The 21,246-nt window shown below is 39.7% G+C and overlaps 2 protein-coding genes and 1 long non-coding RNA gene across 4 annotated transcripts in view; 2 read left to right on the top strand and 1 right to left on the bottom strand.

The window, feature by feature from the left end:
• Positions 1 to 10,513, top strand: part of PLK4 (polo like kinase 4) — a 24,549-nt gene extending 14,036 nt beyond the window's left edge. For both annotated transcript variants that reach the window (XM_081876098.1, XM_081876097.1), the window contains exons 8-16: positions 270 to 374; positions 956 to 1,058; positions 5,127 to 5,276; positions 5,749 to 5,879; positions 6,244 to 6,332; positions 6,468 to 6,618; positions 6,880 to 7,020; positions 7,598 to 7,704; positions 9,173 to 10,513. In XM_081876098.1, coding sequence (XP_081732224.1) covers positions 270 to 374; positions 956 to 1,058; positions 5,127 to 5,276; positions 5,749 to 5,879; positions 6,244 to 6,332; positions 6,468 to 6,618; positions 6,880 to 7,020; positions 7,598 to 7,704; positions 9,173 to 9,287 — 1,092 coding nt within the window. In that variant the 3' untranslated portion in view covers positions 9,288 to 10,513. The remainder of the gene's footprint in view (positions 1 to 269; positions 375 to 955; positions 1,059 to 5,126; positions 5,277 to 5,748; positions 5,880 to 6,243; positions 6,333 to 6,467; positions 6,619 to 6,879; positions 7,021 to 7,597; positions 7,705 to 9,172) is intronic.
• On the top strand, positions 1,068 to 5,120 carry LOC309349840. The gene is made up of 3 exons (XR_014160211.1): positions 1,068 to 1,558; positions 1,873 to 3,705; positions 4,947 to 5,120. It is a non-coding gene; the product is annotated as an uncharacterized lncRNA (long non-coding RNA).
• On the bottom strand, positions 10,168 to 21,246 carry MFSD8 (major facilitator superfamily domain containing 8). Its single transcript, XM_081876136.1, has 12 exons — positions 20,951 to 21,246; positions 19,791 to 19,882; positions 18,675 to 18,718; positions 17,836 to 18,076; positions 16,996 to 17,109; positions 15,964 to 16,108; positions 14,898 to 14,956; positions 14,357 to 14,465; positions 12,444 to 12,578; positions 12,075 to 12,178; positions 11,741 to 11,997; positions 10,168 to 10,750 (listed from the first exon to the last, which is right to left on the bottom strand). The coding sequence occupies exons 1-12, from the start codon at positions 21,028 to 21,030 to the stop codon at positions 10,535 to 10,537; spliced, it is 1,596 nt and encodes a 531-aa protein (XP_081732262.1). The 5' UTR covers positions 21,031 to 21,246; the 3' UTR covers positions 10,168 to 10,534.

The raw sequence follows: 21,246 nt of genomic DNA, 5'->3' as shown, positions 1-21,246 counted from the left end.
CTAGTATTTGTAAATCCAGTGAGGTTGGAACACCCTGATTGGCTGCCTCACAAATCCTCAGCAGCCTAATAGTTTTTCAGTCACACTGCAAATAGTACCTCCTCTGTTCAGGCTTAAAGCACTCAACAAGGAGCACAAAAACAAGTTCTTTACTTCACTGCAGTATTTTAGTTCATTTTGATGTAAATGGTGGGGAAAGGAGGGGGCATTTATATTGGATTGCTTCAGAAGTTATTTAGGCTGTGTTCTGTTTTCAATTTACATTCTAGGTGAGTATTCTAGATGCAGGAGAAGTATATATGGAATTTCTAAAAGAATATAATTCGCAAGAGTTTGTAAAAGAAGTTCTGAGGATATCTTGTGATGGAAGTGCAGTGAGTATTAATTTCTTCTTCTAACTTCATTGGCAGTATTGAAATGATGTGTTTATGCCAATATTACTAAGGTGTAATATGCCTTATCACACTGGAATATAAGCTTGTTTCATTGATTTTTTGCTTCTGGAAATCAAGTAGATTTTCTTTTCAGAACTTTGTATGTACATATTATCACAGAGGCCTCCTTTATGCTAAATGCCTATACATCAAGCATGTGTGAAATCTGAAGCGTTCAGTGTAGTTTAAATAACTGACTTAATTTTTGCTATGATTACTCATTTTCTGGTAAAATTGCTGGTACAGTTCCATGAAAGTGAAAGGCATTTGTTTTTACTAATTCTGTCTTTAGAAGCACTGATCTAACTAAAATATCTGTACCTGTAAAAGCTGCAGATAATCTTGCTTAGTGAGGATAGGAAACTGTTCTTTTTTAAGGAAATGAAGACTTTAGACATGACACATGCCAGATTCAAATTTTCAGTATCCTGTAGTGCATTAACAACTTGTTCATTTTCCAGAAAGAAGCATTAAACAAATAACTCTTTGGCTATGAGATTCTGTTTTTTCTGTGTATTAAGGTCACAGTTTACCACCCAAATGAAGGAAAAGGCATCCCTCTGAATAATAGACCCCCACCACCTCCTGAGGACTCAAATATATATAGTTTTGGCAACTTGCCAGGTAAGGTGCATTTCTATGGGCCCATTCAGAAACAGTGGCAAGGAGCCAAACAACCTGGTGTGGGTGGGTAGGCGAGCTTATGTTTCTTAGCCTTCCATGCAAAGTAGATAACTATTTCTGAAAATGAGAAGAAATCCAAAAGCAGCATGTGACAGAGGTTTGTTGTTCAAACAAATAAATGAACAAGGAAAGCTCCCTTTGTAATTCTTTGGATATTCGCCAGTAATTGTAGGTTGGATGCAAACACTTCGGCCAGTGCAAAGGGGAAAAGCTATTTTCAGCAGTTCTTTGTTCTGCCTGTGTTCCCTGAAAAGCTGCTCCAGGGTTTGGGGGACCTTGCAAAATAGTATGGGAAGTAGTGCTGGGAGCTGCAGAAGGTAGGTGAGCAAAGAATCCCCCCTTCCTCCAATGGATCAGGATCCTATTGCAGTGTGGCTCCAACCCTGCATATGGATGCTGTTCTAGTAATTATGTTTCCCTTCACTATCAGAATATCATAGGTATTAAAGGGTAAAGGGACCCCTGACCATTAGGTCCAGTCGTGACCGACTCTGGGGTTGCGGCGCTCATCTCGTTTTATTGGCTGAGGGAGCCGCCGTACAGCTTCCGGGTCATGTGGCCAGCATGACTAAGCTGCTTCTGGCGAACCAGAGCAGCGCACGGAAACGCCGTTTACCTTCCTGCTAGGTTGGCAGGAGCAGGGACCGAGCAACGGGAGCTCACCCGTCACAGGGATTCGAACCGCCGACCTTTTGATCGGCAAGTCCTAGGCTCTGTGATTTAACCCACAGCGCCACCTGTGTCCCTATCATAGGTATTACAGATGCATTAAACTTCCATGTAGTGAATTCAATTAAAATATTCAAATTACTGACATTCTTATACTTCATGTGCCATGTAAGCTTATTGCCCTAACTTGCAGTGGTTAATAGATTTATGTTTTTTTTAAAAAAAATTTTTTATTAATTTTTCATTAATAACAATCCAATGGAGGCAACATTAATACAATACCAAATCATAATACAATAAGAAAGCCAATTAATCAGTTCCAAATTCAATGTTTTTGGATGACTTTCTTTGTTCCAGCTATCAGGAGTTGGTGTTACTCCTTGGTCCTGCTCCAATTCTCTTAATTAGTCCAAATACCACAATTCTGAACTTAATCCTTTGTTTTAGCAGCCACTGGTGTGATGACTTTCATTCATATTTAATAAATCCATGTCCATTAACTTGCAGAGAGAATTTATATCCTGTAGTTTTCTGTTTGTCTGCCTTCTTCTTTTCCTTCATGTTGTAATCAATCAATTTTCTTCAACATTGCCTCTCCTTCGAGAATTCATTTCTTAGTACACCACCACTTCTCCATTTTGCCTCTCCAAAACTGAAAGTTTGCCAGCGTCTGGCTGTGACTCCTGGCTTACTTCCAGCATTTGTCGCCTTTGATCCTTTCCAACCTTCTAACGAGCTGGTGTCTTGCCAAAACCATAATAAATCAGAATTAGAGCCCTCTTTAGTAGGCAGTGTCACAAGTTATCACAGTATTTCACAGTCTATTCTTTCAAGTACTCTGTAAATAAACTTCTAAGTTTTTGTTGAATCCCTCTTGCATTCCATATATTGTTGAAATCCATTCAGTGAAGGCTTGCCAAATCATAGCACATATAGTGTAAATATAATGTAAAAAGAGAACAAAGGCTCCCCTTCACTTACGTAGCATTCCATTTATGACGAGAGTCCTCTCCAGATCAAAATCTTGGCACTCAGTGGCTGATTCGTTTAGCAAGTTATGTTTCTGCTTTATCCAGAACACTGTCTGTTTCTTAAGTCTGAATTTAGATTCATCTTAAAAGAAACAGAAGTACCTCCGCTCATGGCAACCGCATTGGGGAGTTTCCAATACGTGCAGTGCTATGCACTCTACGTCTCTGCCCCCACATTCCATCGGAGCAAGAGGCAGTTATTGGACAATCCGCGAATGAAAGCTCTCCTCCCCCTCAACCTGGGCTTGGGGGGTGGGTGGGCTTGCAAGGATAATTACTCCCAGATTATTAACTGCACGGCTGGCATCCGCTATTTGACATGGCAGCAGCGCCGGAAGTCTAATATATTTATGTTTGACTAGTAAAAATTAAAGAACATCCTGTTGCATCCTTTCAGCAGTAAAAACGTTTGTATAATTATTGATTGATACAAAAAGGAAATAAATCCCAAGAAACTAAAGGAGTAATTAAAAAATGGGATCAAAAGAATATATACAAGCTAATGTAATACATATACTGTACAAAGAAATCAATCAGTCAAATTTAGTACAAATTTAAAAAACAATATGTATCTATTTGTGTCCAAAAAAATATCCAAACATGAATAGTATAAACAAACATAATATCGACAGACTAAATATATGTGGCGCATGAAATATCACAGAGCACACAAAAATGTCAATAAACTGAACAGTTAAAATAGCAAACTGGCAAAACCCAAACATTTTTTACCATGCTCTTCCTCAGTGGTCTCATGAAAGTTGCTTGGAAAAAATGCATTATATGAACAAATCACTAAGTAGCATCACTTGTTAAAGCTATAAATGATACTCACCTGGCCAATACTCAAATGGGCTTTGAGTATATCATATAAATGAATACTATAGGTCAGTGTTTCCCAACCTTTTTTGGGCAAAGGCACACTTGTTTCATGAAAAAAATCTCGAGGCACACCACCATTAGAAAATGTTTAAAAAATTAACTCTGTGCCTATATTGACTATATATAAAGTAACTCTCTTTAATAGGCATCAAATAAACACAAAGAAAGTACCGGTATTTTATAATTACTTTATTATGAAATAGTAAGTACCGTATTTTTAGGACGCTCCGTCCCATAGGACGCACCTACTTTTTTTTGGGGGGGGGAAATAAAGGAAAAAATTTTTTCCTTTATTTCCCCCCCCAAAACCAGGTCGGGGAACAGTGGGATGGCGGTGCTGCGCCTCCCCACTGTCCCCCGAGCTTGTGGGGCTGGCCCATGTCTGCCTGGCGCGAGGGGCGCTCTGCTTCAGGGCGCCCCGCGCATCGGGCGGCAGGCTACAGTCCGCAGCATGGGGAACCCTCTGTTTCAGGGCGCCCCACGCGCGCCCCCCCGGTGCGCAAGGCTTGCCAACACAGCGCGGAGCACGGGGCGTCCTCTGAAGGGCGCCCCGTGCTCTGCGCCGCCCGCAAGCCTTGCGCTCCTGGGGGGAGATCCCCCGGGTGCGCAAGGCTGGCCAACACCAGCGCGGAGCACGTCCTCCGAAGGAACGCCGCCATCCCGCTGTCCCCGACTTGGTTAGAAGGCTGGCGGGGGGGAGAAGCCTGCTCCTCCCCGTCGCCAGCCCCGCAAACTCGGGAGACAGCGGGAGAGGCGTAGCGCGCCCACCCGCTGTCTCCCGACATGGTTTGGAGGCTGGCGGAGGGCTTCCTCCTCCCCCAGCCCCGCAAGCTCCCAGAGCTCTGGGTCCCGTTCTGGGGGAGGGGGAAGCTCGGGCTTCCCCCGCCCCAGCCCCGCGTCTCCAGCCGGGAGACGGTCGCGGGGGGCTGCTTTAGCCCCGTGCGTGCTCTCCCAGTTGGAGAGGTGACGCGCGCCTATGGAGGCTCCTGCCATAGGCGCGCGTCACCTCTCCAGCTGGGAGAGCACGCACGGGGCTAAAGCAGCCCCCCGCGACCCTCTCCCGGCTGGAGAGGTGACGCGCGCCTATGGCAGGAGCCTCCATAGGCGCGCGTCACCTCTCCAGCTGGGAGAGCACGCACGGGGCTAAAGCAGCCCGACTCGCCCGCCTCCCACCCACGGCACACCCGGCAACCTCTCGCGGCACACTAGTGTGCCGCGGAACACCGGTTGGGAAACACTGCTATAGGTACCGGTCAGGTGTAAATGTTGCTCCTCCAAAAATGTAATTTAAAAAATAATAATTACATTACTTGGAAGAGCAACATTTGTACCTTGTCTGTACCTTCCCATCCCTCCATATGTGTTGTGCATGTAAGTAGACAGGTGATTTGAATTGTAATCACTGTTCGTTACATATTTATTTTAGAGAAGTACTGGAAAAAGTATCAGTATGCTGCCAAATTTGTGCAGTTGGTAAGATCCAAAACTCCCAAAGTCACCTTCTATACAAGATATGCCAAGTGTATGTTGATGGAAAACTCCCCTCCTGCAGATGTGGAAATTTGTTTTTATGATGGTATGTATCCTTAAGTTGTTTTCTACATATCCCTTCAGCCATTAAATTGCATTAAATTATTAGCCAACTGTTAGGGCATTTTAAAACCTAATAGATATTTAGTTTAGCTTAATTTTTTTATTTTAAATAACTCTTTCCTATTATCATATACCACATAAAAATTATATACTTCAAAAAATCCTAATTGAAATGTAACACATATGGCATTATTATTAGGAGGAAGCTACGTTCTTCTAATACTTTGTTTTATTGGCGATTAAATGTAAATATTAAGAACAAATTGAAAATCCAAAAATTATATGAGTTGTAGCAGATAGCACTTCTTGTTAACACACTCAAGTCAGTGATAATTGTATTTGAACTGTAGGTAGTTGTTAAGTGCAATCTCCTGTTTACTAGTTTACTTCTACTAGAGTGTGATCATATTGTCAATGTATGTGTACCCGAGGTAATATGTTTTTGTTTTTTATAGGGGCAAAAATCCACAAGACAGCGGGCGTAATTAGAGTAATAGAAAAATCTGGAAAAGCCTACACTATAAAAGAGGAGAGTAAAATTGGTTTAGAAAAGGATATACAAATATATGTGGATCATGCAAATGAGGTAAATATTATTTGTAATGTTTCAGTGGGTGTGATGCACATGGGTAAGTGATTCCAAATGGCAAATTAGCAGACTTGGATCCTTTTATTGTTCCAAATACATGACTGATTTTGAAAGGTTCCTATGAAGTTGAGGGGTGTGGATATCAAGGAAATGTTATGGATTGAACTTTATACTGTTTAACACTGATCATACTCCATGTCATGCAATAGGAAGGTTAAAAAAAACCCCTGTACCTTTTAATTTAGCACAATACATCAATGTTTTCTTTGTTGCCTCTGCCCACTGTCCCCGAGTATTGAATTCCTGCCCTTTTTGAAAGTGTTAGCAGGTTTTAATGCAATTTTTCTATTTTTCAATATAGGGACACTGCATTTGTCTTGCACTGGAATCTGCAATTTTGGCAGAAGAAAGAAATGGAAGTGTTCCATTTTTTCCCATTATTGTTGGGCGGTAAGCAGCCTCTTGTATTATTATTTTTTTCAGTTGCTTCTCACTCTCCACATGAAATTTTTAGTTTGTGTCTTTTGATATTCTTAGTGGAAGTTGGAAAGTTTAAATATGTGACCATAATTCTTCCATTACCAGGAAACCAGGAAATCCTGAGTCTCCAAAGGCTTTAGTGCTCCCTCCTACTTTGCCAGATACAAGCCCTTCTTTGGCGGAAATAGCCTTGATGAAGAGAGATACTGCCACCAGCTCTGATGCTTCAAGTGAAGTGCCTAACATTAATCCCCCGGTAAGTACATGAGTGTGTAGTTCTTGCTTTTATTTGAGCCCTAAGAAACACTATGCTGGAAGGCTAAATTTAACCTGTCAAGTAAAAAAAAAAAAGTTTAAGATGAGTAGAGCCAATTGTATTGGGTTGTTGCATATTTTAACTAGGTAGGTCTGAAACCCAAGTCAGGTATAGTACACCCAAGGAAGGTCATCATTTAAACACTGAAAGTATATCATGGTTTTATGGCTCACAACTGCTATTTTCATAATTATATTCCAGATATCGGCATATGAAGGATCTGCATTTACATCAGCAACAACTGAATCAAGGAGCACCCTAAGTCACCCAAATGAGAGTGCTGTAAATTCAGCTCAACTGTTAAAGTCTGTTTTTGTAAAGAACGTTGGCTGGGCTTCTCAGGTGAGCTGGTAATCAACAGCCAAGCAGAAAATTCAGTCTCTTGTGTAAAGGAAGATGAGCTGTAATGCAGCAGTTGTTATACTTCTACTGAAAAGGAACTGATAGTATAATTGATGATGCATGGAATCAGCTCTGTTCCCTATTGAGTTTTAGTTATTTATTTTATTTATTTGCCTCAAAATCTGTTGCAGATCAGGAAGTAGTTAATGGAAGAATACAAAGCTTTGTACCTAGTTACTTTCTGCACTTTAAACTGGAATGCGTTCTCGTACAAATTGTCAGAACCTCCATAAGAATGTGCTGAAGTTCCACAAAATACTAACTAGGTTGCACAAAATGGGCAAAATCGGGATTGTCTATCTTGCATGACAAAACATAGTGGATTGTATCCAAATTCTACTTCTGGAAGAACAAGTCTTTCTTCTGAAGGAAGTGAACGTTCAGGTGCAACTTAGCATGGCTGCACTGTGTCAATCCAAGCTAAATAAAGCTTCTTGACTAGAAAGATAAAGCACTGGGAAAGAGTTCATTGCTGTATTTCAGTGCAAACTAATTCTACAATATTTTTCCCTATTAGCTGACTAGTGGAGCAGTATGGGTTCAGTTTAATGATGGATCCCAGTTGGTAGCTCAAGCTGGCGTTTCCTCCATCACATATACATCTCCAGCTGGTGACACAGTGAGGTGAGTGTCAGTTTTGATACTGATAGCACATTCCTGATTATTTCAGTTACTTTTCCAACATTTTGTATTGGTACTGTAACTTTATAAGTTGTAGGACCTTAAAGTACCATTCCTTGTCTGTCATACATAATAGCATTTGCTGCTGCTGTAGATGTTGTACTACTGTGTATTGGTAACTCTCACTCTAGCCTAAGTTAATAATTGGTGGGAGTAACAAAGATATATACAAAAGAGTAAACTAGATGCACTATATGTAGTAAAAGAATATCCTAACTGTACAAATGTTTATCTGCTAATTTTCCTGTCCCTCTACCCGTTTTACCTTCTTATATTGTGTCTTTTAGACTACCCACAGGCTTATAGTGGGTACCTATAGTCTTTTTTAAAAAATCTTTGTACAGCACTGAAAATACTTTTTCAACCAGTCTACATGCCTGCCAACTGAACACAAGGCTGTTGCCTGTACTGATTGTTCTGATTTAGCCTGGGAGGAAGTCCAAGGGGGCAATTTAAGTAGATTGACTTTTGTTTGCAATCTGAGATATTGAGTGGGTGGGGGTTCACTTCAACCTCACTTCTGACTTGCAGTACAGTGGTGCCTCGCAAGATGAAATTAATCCATTCCGTGAGGCTCTTTGTATAGCGGTTTTTTCGTCTTGCGAAGCAAGCCCATTGACAGCTTAGCGGATTAGCGCTATTAGCGGTTTAGCGGCTTTTAGCGGATCAGCTGATAAGCGGCTTAGGAAAAGGGGGAAAAAGGGGGGGCAACCCGCAGGAACTCGCAAGACATTTCGTCTTGCGAAGCAAGCCCATAGGGAAATTCATTTTGCAAAGCACCTCCAAAATGGAAAACCCTTTCATCTAGCGAGTTTTCCGTCTTGCGAGGCGTTCGTCTTGCGGGGCACCACTGTATTACAGTAACCCTCCTATGTAATCTACTGTTAACAGCTACTTTTTCTCAGCACAGCCCTCCAGCCTGAACTGCACTGCTTTTTCAGCTCAATCTGCAATAAGGGGTTAAAAGCAATCGGTAAAATTGAATGGCTGAACTTACAGCTTCAGCCCAGCGCTCAATATGTAGTGGGGTCTAGTATTGCCGGGCAACATTGCAGAGCTACGCTTCTGGGCTGTCAAAAGTCACCATCTTCCAGGAGGCACTATGAGGACAATGAACTTCATTTGCTTTGAACTTTGCATATTAAATAAGAATTGCATTAAGCCATTAGGTTTGGATCTGGTGATATAAGTTTTGCTAGAATAACAGCCCCTCAGGTTGGAATATCTGGTTTATATACTGAAGGAGTGAATTTGGAATTAACAAAGCCTTCTAGCTTCTTAAGCATGGCTTTCAAAGGAGCAACTGTATACTGGCACTGGACCAAAATGTTAACTTGCTGAAATTGGTACTGGGTATATTTTATAGGTGTGCTATTAAATCTATTCATCTAAATATTTTACTGTTTCCTAGGTATGGAGAGAATGAAAAATTGCCAGAGTACATCAAAGAGAAGTTGCATTGTTTATCTTCCATTCTGGTAATGTTTACCAATCCAGCTGGTCCGCATGACAAACCTGGAACATGAAGGCTAATAACTTGGTGATGAAATTACCTACTGTGGTGGCATGAAGCAGAGCTTCTTCAATGAACTTGGACCTTCCTGACTGGTTAAAGCATATGACCATAAGAGTTGCTGTGTTCTGCTTAGCTAAGCACTTGTAAAGCTTTTTAAAGTATGACCAATCAAGGCCAAATTACTTGCATTTTTATATAATGGATTATAGAAACTGCTGTGACCACTGGTGCTTCTTACTTTCCATGAAGGGAGTCTGAACTCTGTATGTGTGTTTGTGTGTTATTCTCTACTGTTCTTATAACTCTGGCATCAAAGCACATCTCTGCAGTTACAGTATTTGTGCCTGTAAATACTTTGTATTTTATGTTACTTTCAGCTGATATGTAAAGTGTATTGTTTTATAATTTTTATATTTTTCTAACTGTTTTTCTAATGATATAACCCTGCAAAGAACCTTTAAAAAATAAATGCAGTGGTAACTGTTCAGACCCCTTGCTTTATTCAACACAAATGCTGAGGTATGTTCTACTAAATACACTATAATTTGTCAATAAAATTGCACTTCTACAATAGCAATCCATAATCATTTGCACACCTGCGCATATGGAGTTGTATCCAAATGCTTTCACAAGTAAAAACACAGCTTGTATAGCTTTCCTCCTGCAGCAGATGGTCTGATGTATTATCATGACCAGGGAGGGCTGTGTCACAGAGGTGGAAGGATTCTGTGCCAGTGAAACCCTGCTCCTTGGGTGCAACACTCTTCTTTCTCATCTTGGACAGTTGTACCTTGGCTGTACTTCTGTCCAACCCAAAAAATGCTCTGAAACAATTTCCTTTGTATAAAATATTCTGTACAATTATAAAACAAGAACTGTCAACAAGACACTTAAGTGAGACCATTTATTAGTTTCTGCTAAGTCATGTTAGAAAGCACTCATTAAAATTTAGAAGAGGTAGCTAATTATAAAAGTGCCTAAATACAAAGTTTTTTCAAGTTGTGTTTGAAAAACACTTTTAATAAGACCTGATTCACAGAATCAAGGCATTTTAAGAAGTACACTACCACAGTAAGTAGAATTAGGAACTGTGTGAACTTTTGGAACTATATGCATCAAAACTGTTTCATTATCATGTTCAGTGCTGTACCAGTGATATGTCTGACAATAAATTATCAGCAGTAAAACATAGCATTTCTATATGACACACTGGCTACAAAAAAAAAAAAAAAAGGATTGAACAATAGTTACCCACAGCTAGGAGGTCTGCTCTTGAAGTCTCTGATATAGCACAGAAAATGCAACAAGTCTCTTGTACACAATTTCCAAAAGTAAGAGAGAGAGGAGAACAATTCCACATATTAAGCTGAATGCCCAGCGGGGTCCCAAGTACGTGTAGAGCTGACTGACAAAGACTGGGCCAAGTATACGTGCAGCACTTCCAGAGGCAGTCAACCAGCCCATGTAGACACCCTAGAACAGATCAGAGAATTTTGAGTGCTGATGCAAAACTTCTGAAACATTCAAACACAAGCTACTATCAAGCCATTCTTATCAAAAAACTTATTCCTAATTCTAAAATTGATTAAAATTGACTTTTAGGCCACCTTTTTAAAAAAGACAATTTAACTAGATGTTTGCATACAAACATTAGATAGATAAGCTGGAATGGGCCCAAAAGTGAACCCATGGCCTTGCATATCCCCTCTAATGTGGCCAGGAAACAGACTTATGTGGCATTTAACTTCAATTTCTACATATCCTATCTTGCTGCTACATAGTGTGTTGTGTAAACAAGGCCACTTTCTCTGCCACACACTTGGCAGCATGTGTTGCTAAGGGAGTGGCATATGGCACTTTCTCCACTCTCACTTGGAGTTGCATAGTCTTGACACTCCTGATGCTTTGCACTTTCCCACAGACACCACAGGAAGATGTGAAGGGTGCAGAAGAAATGAGAGAAAGAATAAACTTGGGAAGGATGAGTAGTTTTTCTCTCTATCAGACAGACATATAAGACTGTCAGAGGCAGGATGTGCCTGAATACCTGCTGGTGAGAAATGCAGGAAGGGAAAGCACTGTTGCACTCAGATTTTGCTTGTGGGCTTCCCACAGGCATCTGGTTGGTTGCAGTGAGAGCAGATTTGGGGTTGATGCGTGGGATGCGTGGGATGAGGAGCTCCATCCCACATATGCAATGGTTTAGTTGGATATAACTTGTGACCTCCCTTGCTACAATTGGATTGACTAGACTACAACAAAGTGCCACTGCTCTATGGTATTTTCTTCGTGTGATGGCGCAGAACTCCTCCAGCAAGAAAACACTCTTTCATCAAGACAATGAAACATTATTCCAAGTTCAGCAAAGTTACTGGCACTCTTGCAAAAGTTTCTAGCAAAATTAGAAATTTTGTTATTTGTAGAAAAGACCTTATCTACACACTTCACAAAAATCTTTCTTACCTGGGGCTTTGGTCCTATGATTTTTGAATATAAAGTGTAAGACATGACATTACAGGCTGGATAACCAAGTCCTAGTAGAATGACAGTAGTGATATATTGGCCCAAATAGATGACTGGAGTATAGAGGCACCAGGACTGTGACATAGGACATCCTGTTGCTTCAGTAGTATTACTGGATGGAAGCATCCATTCTAGTGTCCGGAGAGAGGCAAGGCTTTCACCAAAAGTCATTCTTGGAATAGAATTATTCTTTATGTCTGTGAAAAAGCAAATAAAAGGTATCATATACAGATATTCAGCAGGAAGCTTAAAAATTTAATATTAATATTTGTACCTTCCCACTGGATATTAGGTAACTGATGTCCCCAAGGTAGTAAGACAAAGAATCCAACCAAGATAATCACTAGGCCTCCATAAAGTATAGCACGTTCACCAGTCCTGTCAGATAACAAAAACTATGATTACAATATTCATACTTAGGCTAACTAAACCAAATCTGTGTACAATGCAAGATGCAGCAAATCTAAAGTCTGTTTGCTTTTCTTAACAATACAGGTATGTTAGTAGGTGCACTCTGTGGATCTGGGTGCTACTAGTGCTACAAGCAACTAGTTTAGAAAGGTTTATGGACAATCATTTGCAACCTAGAGTTCATCAAACCTTTTACTTTCAGAATTTGTTGCTATCATACTTAGTAACTTACCTTTTGGAAAGTACTTTAACTGCTAAAAACACAATGACAGATTCAATGCCAACTGCACCAAGGATTAATCCATTGATAAACACTGCTTTTTTCCTGGTCCAGGAATACATATCCATTGTCAACGGTGTGGCTATGCTAGAGAATAAAATAAAACAAATAAGTATTCTCAAATTGTGCCTATGGTGATTGATAAGTGAGTTATCTGGACACCAGGCAACAGGAATCTCTGGGGTCCTAAAGAGCTGCTGGTTTCCCCTTCCTTTGTTAAAGGTTTCTGCTTCTGTCTTATTTTTTTAAGCCCTTGGACTTGTCATAGTTTGCCCTTCCTTCCCCAAGCAACTAGAATGCATCTTCCTATGGTGGTTCACCTCAGTTCATGTTGCCCCTTTAAGATATTTTCTGCAAATACTACTACAAAATAGTTCACTGTATAGTTAACTTACAGTACAAGACAACACCTATCTACTCAGAAATAAGTCTCTGTGTTTAATGGGGCTTTCTCCTAAGTAAGCAGGCACAGGATGGCACCCTAGGCTTTGGACTAGGGATTGGCATTGAGGGGGAAATAGGGTTCTCCTACATTTAACAGTTGCATGGCAGGCTGAAATTCAATGGGTTAAGTGTTTTCTAGTACAGAAATACAATTATTGAGAAAGCTTCAACATGGCTGTATTCTGACTTTGTGCTGTATGATGCCCCTTATGGAATTATGAGAAAGATTATAGAAAATGGAGAAAGCCAAAAGTATGTAGAGGATTCTGCAAAAAGAAGCCACGTAAGTAAGAACCGAAATAAATAATTAGTTGGGCTGTTAGTAGAAGTGAATGCTTAGCAAAGAGAACTGTTGGTGAGAAAGATGAAGAGTTTACCAGCTGAAGGCCTTTAGCCAAGTATGTTGCTATGCTGTGTGAAATGTAACAAGCTGAATAGCTAAGGCTTTGCTTTGAACTGATGTGTAAAAGTTATTGTACTCCTCTGTTTCGTGCACTATTTCCCTCACTTACAAAAGGGGGTCTTGAGCCGCACTGCAATGATAATAAACGCCATTTTGAAATTCAAAATGTGCCCACTAGTCCAAAAAGGATGGTGGATCCCTGGCTTAAATGATCTCTCAGCTCTACAATAATTAAATGTAGATATTTGATAATGAACAGATTGACTACAGTAAGGTGGTAAAGCAGGAGAATAAGAAGTAGGTCATCACCATCATTTTACGAGACATTGCTAAAGATGTGAGAAACACCTGCTGAGAAAAACCAACCACCTTTTGAAAGTTCTGAGAGGACGAGCAACAAATATTAAGAATGCGTGTTTTTCTGTCTGGATACTGAAATGTTTAGAGACCTAAAATTTCATTTTATATACCACTGAATTATTGACTGGATGTGAATGTTCTGGAATTTGCACTGGCTTAGATGAAGTATTATCATAAAGACCTATCTTGTTTTTTAAATCCCATATCAGCACATCCTTAAAACTAGAGCAATATCTACACATTAAATTGGAATATGGGTTTATAATTTATCACATTTTTCCTTGAGGAACTTTAATGCCTCTCCCTGAACATGTATGTGGTACCTCTCTCCGCCTCTCCAAATTTCTGTAAACTCCATGGGAGGCTGGATCTGGGACAGATTTACTTTTGCTTATATAATAAGTGCTACATATATTTATTGTGCTGTATAATGTGCTACACTTGACCTTAGCCAAAAGGCTGAGAAGAGATGCTGTGCCAGCTGAAATTTCAGTTGTGTATCCTCAACTATCAAATTTGATCTTCTTATATTAGGATTATGAAAAGAAAATCCCAATATGAACTGCTTATGGGAATACAGCTGTGTTTCTTATTGCTATGACTTTGGGTCTTACTGTACTGCTACAAAAACAGATATTGAAGAATCTAGTATACTCACGTTTCAAAGACTGCAAAAACAAATAAGACAACAAGGAAAAGAAGGTTTGTTGATACAACAGCCACATGGTCAATGGTTGCTTGACTATCTTGACTCCTCTGCTCGTTTTCTGTATAAAAACAAAAAAGGGTAATAATAGGACAGTGTTACACAGTTCAGATGTAATGACCTTGGTTTAATAAACCATTGTTTATTAAGTCAAAATGAGGCAAGCCCCTGCAGTCCTTTCCTCCTTTCACTTACGAACTAGAACAGAAAATGTTTTCTGTTACATTTGGAAAACTAGAGTTTACTCTTGGGTTACTATCTAGAATATTAAACCAGAGACTGAGCTATTGTTTCAAAGCTGAAATGTAACAGGAAGCTATGGTTTCTCAGAATAGTTTAAGCAAAGAATAGAAGTTACAAATCCTTGTACTAGCAGAACTACTTCACTGGATAGTGCCCTTTGTATGTGAAGTTTCACAGTAGCCATTTCTTTCTATTTATACTCCAAAGTGTACTACAATATTTTACTTCAAGTTTTCTACAAAAATATTACCTTCAGTTTCAAAGTTAATGCTGCTTTGTGGTCTTCCCATGTCATCTACATGATGTTCTCTAAAAATAATTATTCATTAAAATAATTAATGCACTAAGAAAGCTTTGCAAGCTACAGCAATACATTTCAACACCCAATCTTGTAATATCATGTTATGTTCCCAGTGGTTTTTAATATTTAACCACTTCATTTTATTATCATTTCTAACCCAATTCCTCAAAATCCTTTCTGTTAACATCAGTTCAGTAACTTTCTAGGTCATGCTGAAGTACTTTTGAATGCCATAAAGCTGAGTAATTTGCATTAGCTATTGGAATCAAGTGTTTCGATAAAGTAAATCCATCTGCAACTGTCCTGTTAGTTTTTAGAAGGCTGATGCCTGACAAACATCAGTTAGCCTGATAATGAAATGAGTATAAATGATCCCTCATTTCCACCAGCAAGATTTCAATTTCACCTTCTCAGAACAATAAAGCCATGCTCTTAGAAGATAACAAGTATAGTCCTCAGTAATTTATTCTGGAAAAAATGAAGTTCAGATTACCCCCAAACTAAACTTCTATTTCTACTCCAAGGAATTTGGCATACGGTTTGGACTTAATTGCTCCAGGACTTCAAAACTCTTAGTGGCAAGTCCTCCACTTTCAACTCTGTATCATGGAGATGGTTTTTCTAATTTTCAGAATGGGAAAATAAATCCCTAAATGACAGTAATTTGAGAAAAGTTTGAAAGCTTCCCAGCAGTTGGTAAAAACTAGCATGGAAAATGAATCATATTATTTGCACAAAGTTACAGAGATAATTTCTTCCCTATAAAGGCCAGGAAGAACTTGCCATTGCTAAAGTAAGCCACTACTGTATAGTGTACATCAAGGAATTAAAATAGAGCCAAAATATATTTATCCAGATTGCGCACTTGTTAGATCCAAGAAGAAAATAAAATCTAGAAGTCCCAAAAAGGAACAAAGATTTAAAAATCACATATCCATAGAAACCCCTACCCTGCACAAAAGAGAAATTAAGGATAAACACTTGGTGTCTTAGAACAGTCTCATTTTCTAATTACCTAAACATAGCAAATATCAAAACAATGTTGATGATTCCTAGGAGAGCTCCAAATAGTGCTGGTGTGGTGTACATGTTTATCTGAAGATGAATGGTTCTCCATGTGACTCCTTGTTCTCCAATAAGAGTAAAGAGGGTCTGAAAAACTAATCCAAAAAAGAATAGAGTTAAAAAAGAACATTAAGAGCATGTTCAAATATTGATGTTTTGCTCTGAACATGGAATCCAAAGTATTTCATAAGAACAGTGAATTTATTCCACAAAACAAAAATAAATAACTTCAAATTATATGGATTCCATGGATTGAAATGATGACTTTAATGCTGCCTATAATGTATATATATAAAAAAGATCCTTGTGAAAATTCTAATTATTAAACGTAAACATTCTGTGTTCTTATAATAGAAAGAACACATTATCCTTATGTTGCAGTCCTACACACTTATTTGGGAGAAAGTCCTATTGAACCCCAAGCTCAATAGGGTCTGATTCACATGCCTGCTTAATGTACCTTTACTAAACTGTAGACAAGGGACAGGGAACCCTTTTCCTATGAAGGGCCAGTTACTCACAGAAACATCAGTGCTTTGGCCATAGATTCCCCACCCCAGAGATATGTTAAGAGAGCATGATGAACTACTAACATTGTCCCCCAACGTAGTCACCATAAATGAAAAGCACCATAGATATTGAGGTGCATGGAACCCAATAGTGCTTCTGATGTGGAAATGGCCCCGTTTTTTCCAGCCCTAAATTAGGAACTATTACCCAAACCTGCTGCTTCAGTACATTAAAAGCATATGATAAACCATCTTCATACCCCTCAGTATCATCCTTAGAATTTGAGCTTGCAACTTTCTTCCAAATACTGTTTTAACTAAAGTTTACTTTAACACAGCAATAAAATTTCATTTACACATACATATGCAAAAGATTGAAGTAACATTTGAAGTCTTTCTGATTCAGAATGCCAAGTTTCCACATACACATCAGGTTTCATTTGAAAATAATGAAAATACAACCTACGTTGTACCTGGTCCCAGTATGAAACCCACTGCTTGACAAGCACTAGTGTTTGCCATGGCACTAGTTCTTTCGGTAAGAGAGGTGGCACCAGCAATGTATGACCGAACTACTGCTACATTTCCTAAAGAAAGATGAACAGAAGGAAGTACATTTACTTGACACAAATAAAACATTAGGAATTTATTTTGTTTACCTAAATTACTAGAAATGTAACATTTATTCCTCTTCCGCCATGTCTTATTTTAAAGAGATTCAGAGATATTGAAAGCCATCTGATTACAGATACACCTTTTTGCTGAAGTGATTATTCACAACTGTATCCATCTAATTTCAGCTGTTAAAACTTTTCAGTAAGTTGGAACTCTTTAGCAGACAGGAGTTAATAGCTCATGCTTCTTACGTAACATTTTTGAAGCCTAATGTGTAAAAGGCTCCTGAAGAAACTGCACTAACTTCCCCATGTTTTTACTCTTGCCAAATCTCTTATAGAGCAGCTCTTTCAGACCCTCCAATTTCACAGTAGATCTCTGTCACTACTGAGTCAGCTACTTAAAAATATTGCACCTTTGGGCTACCACTGACTCAACTGCAAGGCCAGAGAGAGCTATGGGCAACTTACCTGGTAAAATTGGGAGACCATGAGTCTATATTTTGAAGTTAAGCAACAATGGAAATTATATATTTACACAATTTCTGAATTACACCTTGCTGGTGATGTAGCAAGTGGCGCTATGGAGCAAAATAGATTTCATAGCTGCTCATGAGATTCTGATTAACCTAACAGCATAGCTGCCTTAAATAGTACACAACAACTGTCAATCTTCAGTGTAAATGTTTCTACAATTACCTGCACCAAACCCCACCAGAGCTCGAGCAACCAGCATATAGTATTTGTTGTGTGATGTAGGTAAATGGACATAGGCATAAAGAAAGTTAGCAGCCACTGAAATGGTAGTTGAAACTACAAGAGGTTCTCTTCTTGGCCTGTAATTGGACCATGCGCCAAGGAAGGGGGATGCCATCATCTGACCAATGCTATATGAAGCAATAATCCAGCCCAGGAAACTTGGATCTGCAGTTTTATCTATCTATGGAAACAACAAAAGCAACTTCAAAAACAAGCACATCTCATTCATCAGTTCCCAGCAAGAGTTTTACAAACAGCATCACGACATTTCCCAAAGTAATATAAATACTTTGAGGTATTGTCCTATTACTGAATTTATCCATTAGCTAAAACCGACGAATTATTTGGGGAGAGACAGTTGAAAGGTATAATGCATTGTAGGTGCCAGAAAATAATGTGAGTAAGCCCAACGCATAACTAATAAGGGACTATGTTTGGAAGATGCTTGTTAAAACTACCCTGCTTAATGCCCAATTTATGAAAATAATTATGAACTGCTTTCTCAAGAGCATTGATACAATGCTAAGGTATAACCAATGGGTAGTATTCAACTAAATTTTCTTCACACTTTAGACAAGCCATAAAACAGTGAATGAATGTTAAATAGTAGTATTCTGAAAATAGGGTTTTAAACTAAACCTCTTTTGATTCAGCAGCCTGAATTTGCAAAATTGACATAAATCATCCCAGATTAAGACAACCACTTCAAATATCACAACAAAGAAACTCATTTATAGTCAAGTACAAAACAGATAACTAATTCAAACTCTCATGGTTACCTGTTGAAGATAGGGCCATATTGACATAATCACAATAGAAAAACCTGCAATGTAAAGATTTGAAGTTATGTTTCTATTATTAAATCATTACATAACATTCTTCATATATCTGTCTGAATAAAAGGATTGTGTCCCTAAATGTTCAAAGTCCACAGGGAAATCAAAGTACAACCTGTTCCCTTATAATTTTATGGAGGCATATATTACCTTTTCTGTTTTATTCCTATTGGCTTCTTAGTAGCATGTGTCCAACTAAACAATCAGAAATCAACGACTCACTCCTTAAATATATGATCCAACAGAGCTTTCTTCCCCTAACAAAGTCACATGCTTTAATGAAGGCACAAGGTATCAGAGTTTATGGCCAGTTATTCAGGTTGAACTGAAACCAGCTGAGTTAGACTTTGGAAAAACTGATATTTGGATTAAGAGTCTTCCTAAGCTTTATCACACAAGAATCCCACTATAGCAGCTTAGAGGATGAAACCAAATTATAGCTGCAAGCAAAATATTGCAGGAAGATTTTCTTGAACATTAACCTTAAAAAAAACACCGCAGGATAAACAGCAGTTCATTTTCTCCAAATCAGACAAGAGTGCTCTGAGAATCAGTCTACACTTTACAATGGTTGGTGTTCAACTGTTTTACTCAGTAGACCTATTGAAATTAATGGACATAACATAGAAATATTCATCAATTTTAATGGACCGACTCAAGAATAAAATTTAGTTGCATACCACCCAACTAAATTTTGGCATTTGCTCCATACTGTGGCCAAAACATGTACATTTGTCGAACTTAACCTGTTCCGGAAGTTCGTTCCGACTCCCGAAACTGTTCGAAAACCAAGGTACAGCTTCTGATTGGCTGCAGGAGCTTCCTGCACTCAACCGGAAGCTCTGCCGGATATTCAGCTTCTGAAAAATGTTCGCAAGCCAGAACACTCACTTCCAGGTTTGCGGCATTCAGGAACCAAAACGTCCGAGTACCAAGGCGTTCAAGAACCAAGGTATGACTGTATAATACATTTCCATTAAAAAAGTTTCCATAAAACATTTTAATTTACATTCAATATAGACATCAAAGTGGTGTTGCAAAGTACGTTATTTTACAAACCAACACTGCTGAAGAACATTGTGAGATACATTATCCGAATGGATCTCCACCGGCTATTGTAATGCTGTAGGGTTTCCATAACACCATCAGATCTGTAACAAATGAAAACATAATTAAAGATTAACAACTCTCGGCACTTGTTTTTGTCTAACTTACGGCAATCTGTTCAAGAATAATAAGCACTCAGAGCAGTCCCTCTATGACAGGGGTAAATGTAAAGGTAAAGGGACCCTGACCATTAGGTCCAGTCGTGACCGACTCTGGGGTTGCGGTGCTCATCTCGCTTTATTGGCTGGGGGAGCCAGTGTACAGCTTCCGGGTCATGTGGCCAGCATGACTAAGCAGCTTCTGGCGAACCAGAGCAGCGCACGAAAACACCGTTTACCTTCCTGCCAGAGTGGTACCTATTTATCTACTTGCACTTTGACGTGCTTTCGAACTGCTAGGTTGGCAGGAGCAAGGACCGAGCAACGGGAGCTCACCCTGTCGCGGGGATTCGAACTGCCGACCTTCTGATCGGCAAGTCCTAGGCTCTGTGGTTTAACCCACAGCGCCACCCACGTCCCTGTGACAGGGGTAGTCAACCTTTTTATACCTACCGCCCACTAATGCATCTTTCTTGATGGTAAAATTTTCTTACCACCCACCAGTGCTCGATGGAAGGAGGATTCAGCTTGTGCCCTATCAACCACCTAGAATCCCAAAACGCCCTAGTGGTGTGGTAGGGACCAGGTTGACAACCCCCCTGCTCTATGACTTCAGTATTTAAATACAATAATTTTAAAAAAACCAGTAAATGGGCATAATGAAAGCGTTTCAAAGGCTCAACTAAAAAAATGCCACCGGAATAAAATAAATAATGAGCCCTTTTAAAAGGAGGCGCCATAATACCAATATTCGTTGTGAGGCTTCGCATTTTTATCTGGAAGCTTAATATTTGATTCTAAAGTTCAAAGCCTACTGACCTTTTAGCGCTAATTAGAACAGCATAGGAATATAAGCACTAACCCCCAAACAACAACAAAGCAACACTTCCGCCCTCGCCTGGACCACCCGGCCCTTCCTTCCCTCAGCGACTGACAATCCGACACCGGCTCTTCTTTCAGGGGCCTGACTCCGAGGCGAAACCCCGTCAAGGAGCGCAGCCCCCCTCCGCCTACCTCCAACTGGGGGTCCGGGGGTCCAGCAAAGGCTCCTCCTGCCCTTCAGGCACAGCTTCCCAAACAGCGTCGTCGGCCATGGTCGGCTTACGAAGAACAGCAGCAGCAGCGAAGGCAAGACGGAGCAGAGACGCTGCCCGGAAGAAAGGAATGGGTGGGACGGGAATCACGCCATTCCCCACACGCCCACGGCCGCCCTCCTTTCCTTTACTCCGCGTCTTCCCGTTCAAGCCGGGAGGTGACGCACCACGTGACTGACGGCGAACAAAAAAAGCAACAACCACCAGCCTCCAACA

This window comes from Podarcis erhardii (genome assembly GCF_964252035.2).
Source record: "Podarcis erhardii genome assembly, chromosome: 9".
NCBI classification, from domain to species: Eukaryota; Metazoa; Chordata; class Lepidosauria; order Squamata; family Lacertidae; genus Podarcis; species Podarcis erhardii.
Note: the sequence above shows the minus strand (reverse complement) of the source record. Positions and strands in the feature narration are given on the sequence as shown.

What these genes read in the sequence shown, in the direction of transcription:
- MFSD8 (XM_081876136.1), bottom strand. Translation starts at nt 21,030, where the DNA reads ATGGCCGACGACGCTGTTTGGGAAGCTGTGCCTGAAGGGCAGGAGGAG. An exon ending in TATGGCCCTATCTTCAACAG is followed by an intron (nt 18,077 to 18,674) that starts GTAACCATGAGA and finishes TTGTTTCCATAG; the next exon opens with ATAGATAAAACTGCAGATCC. An exon ending in GTTAAAGTACTTTCCAAAAG is followed by an intron (nt 12,179 to 12,443) that starts GTAAGTTACTAA and finishes GTTATCTGACAG; the next exon opens with GACTGGTGAACGTGCTATAC.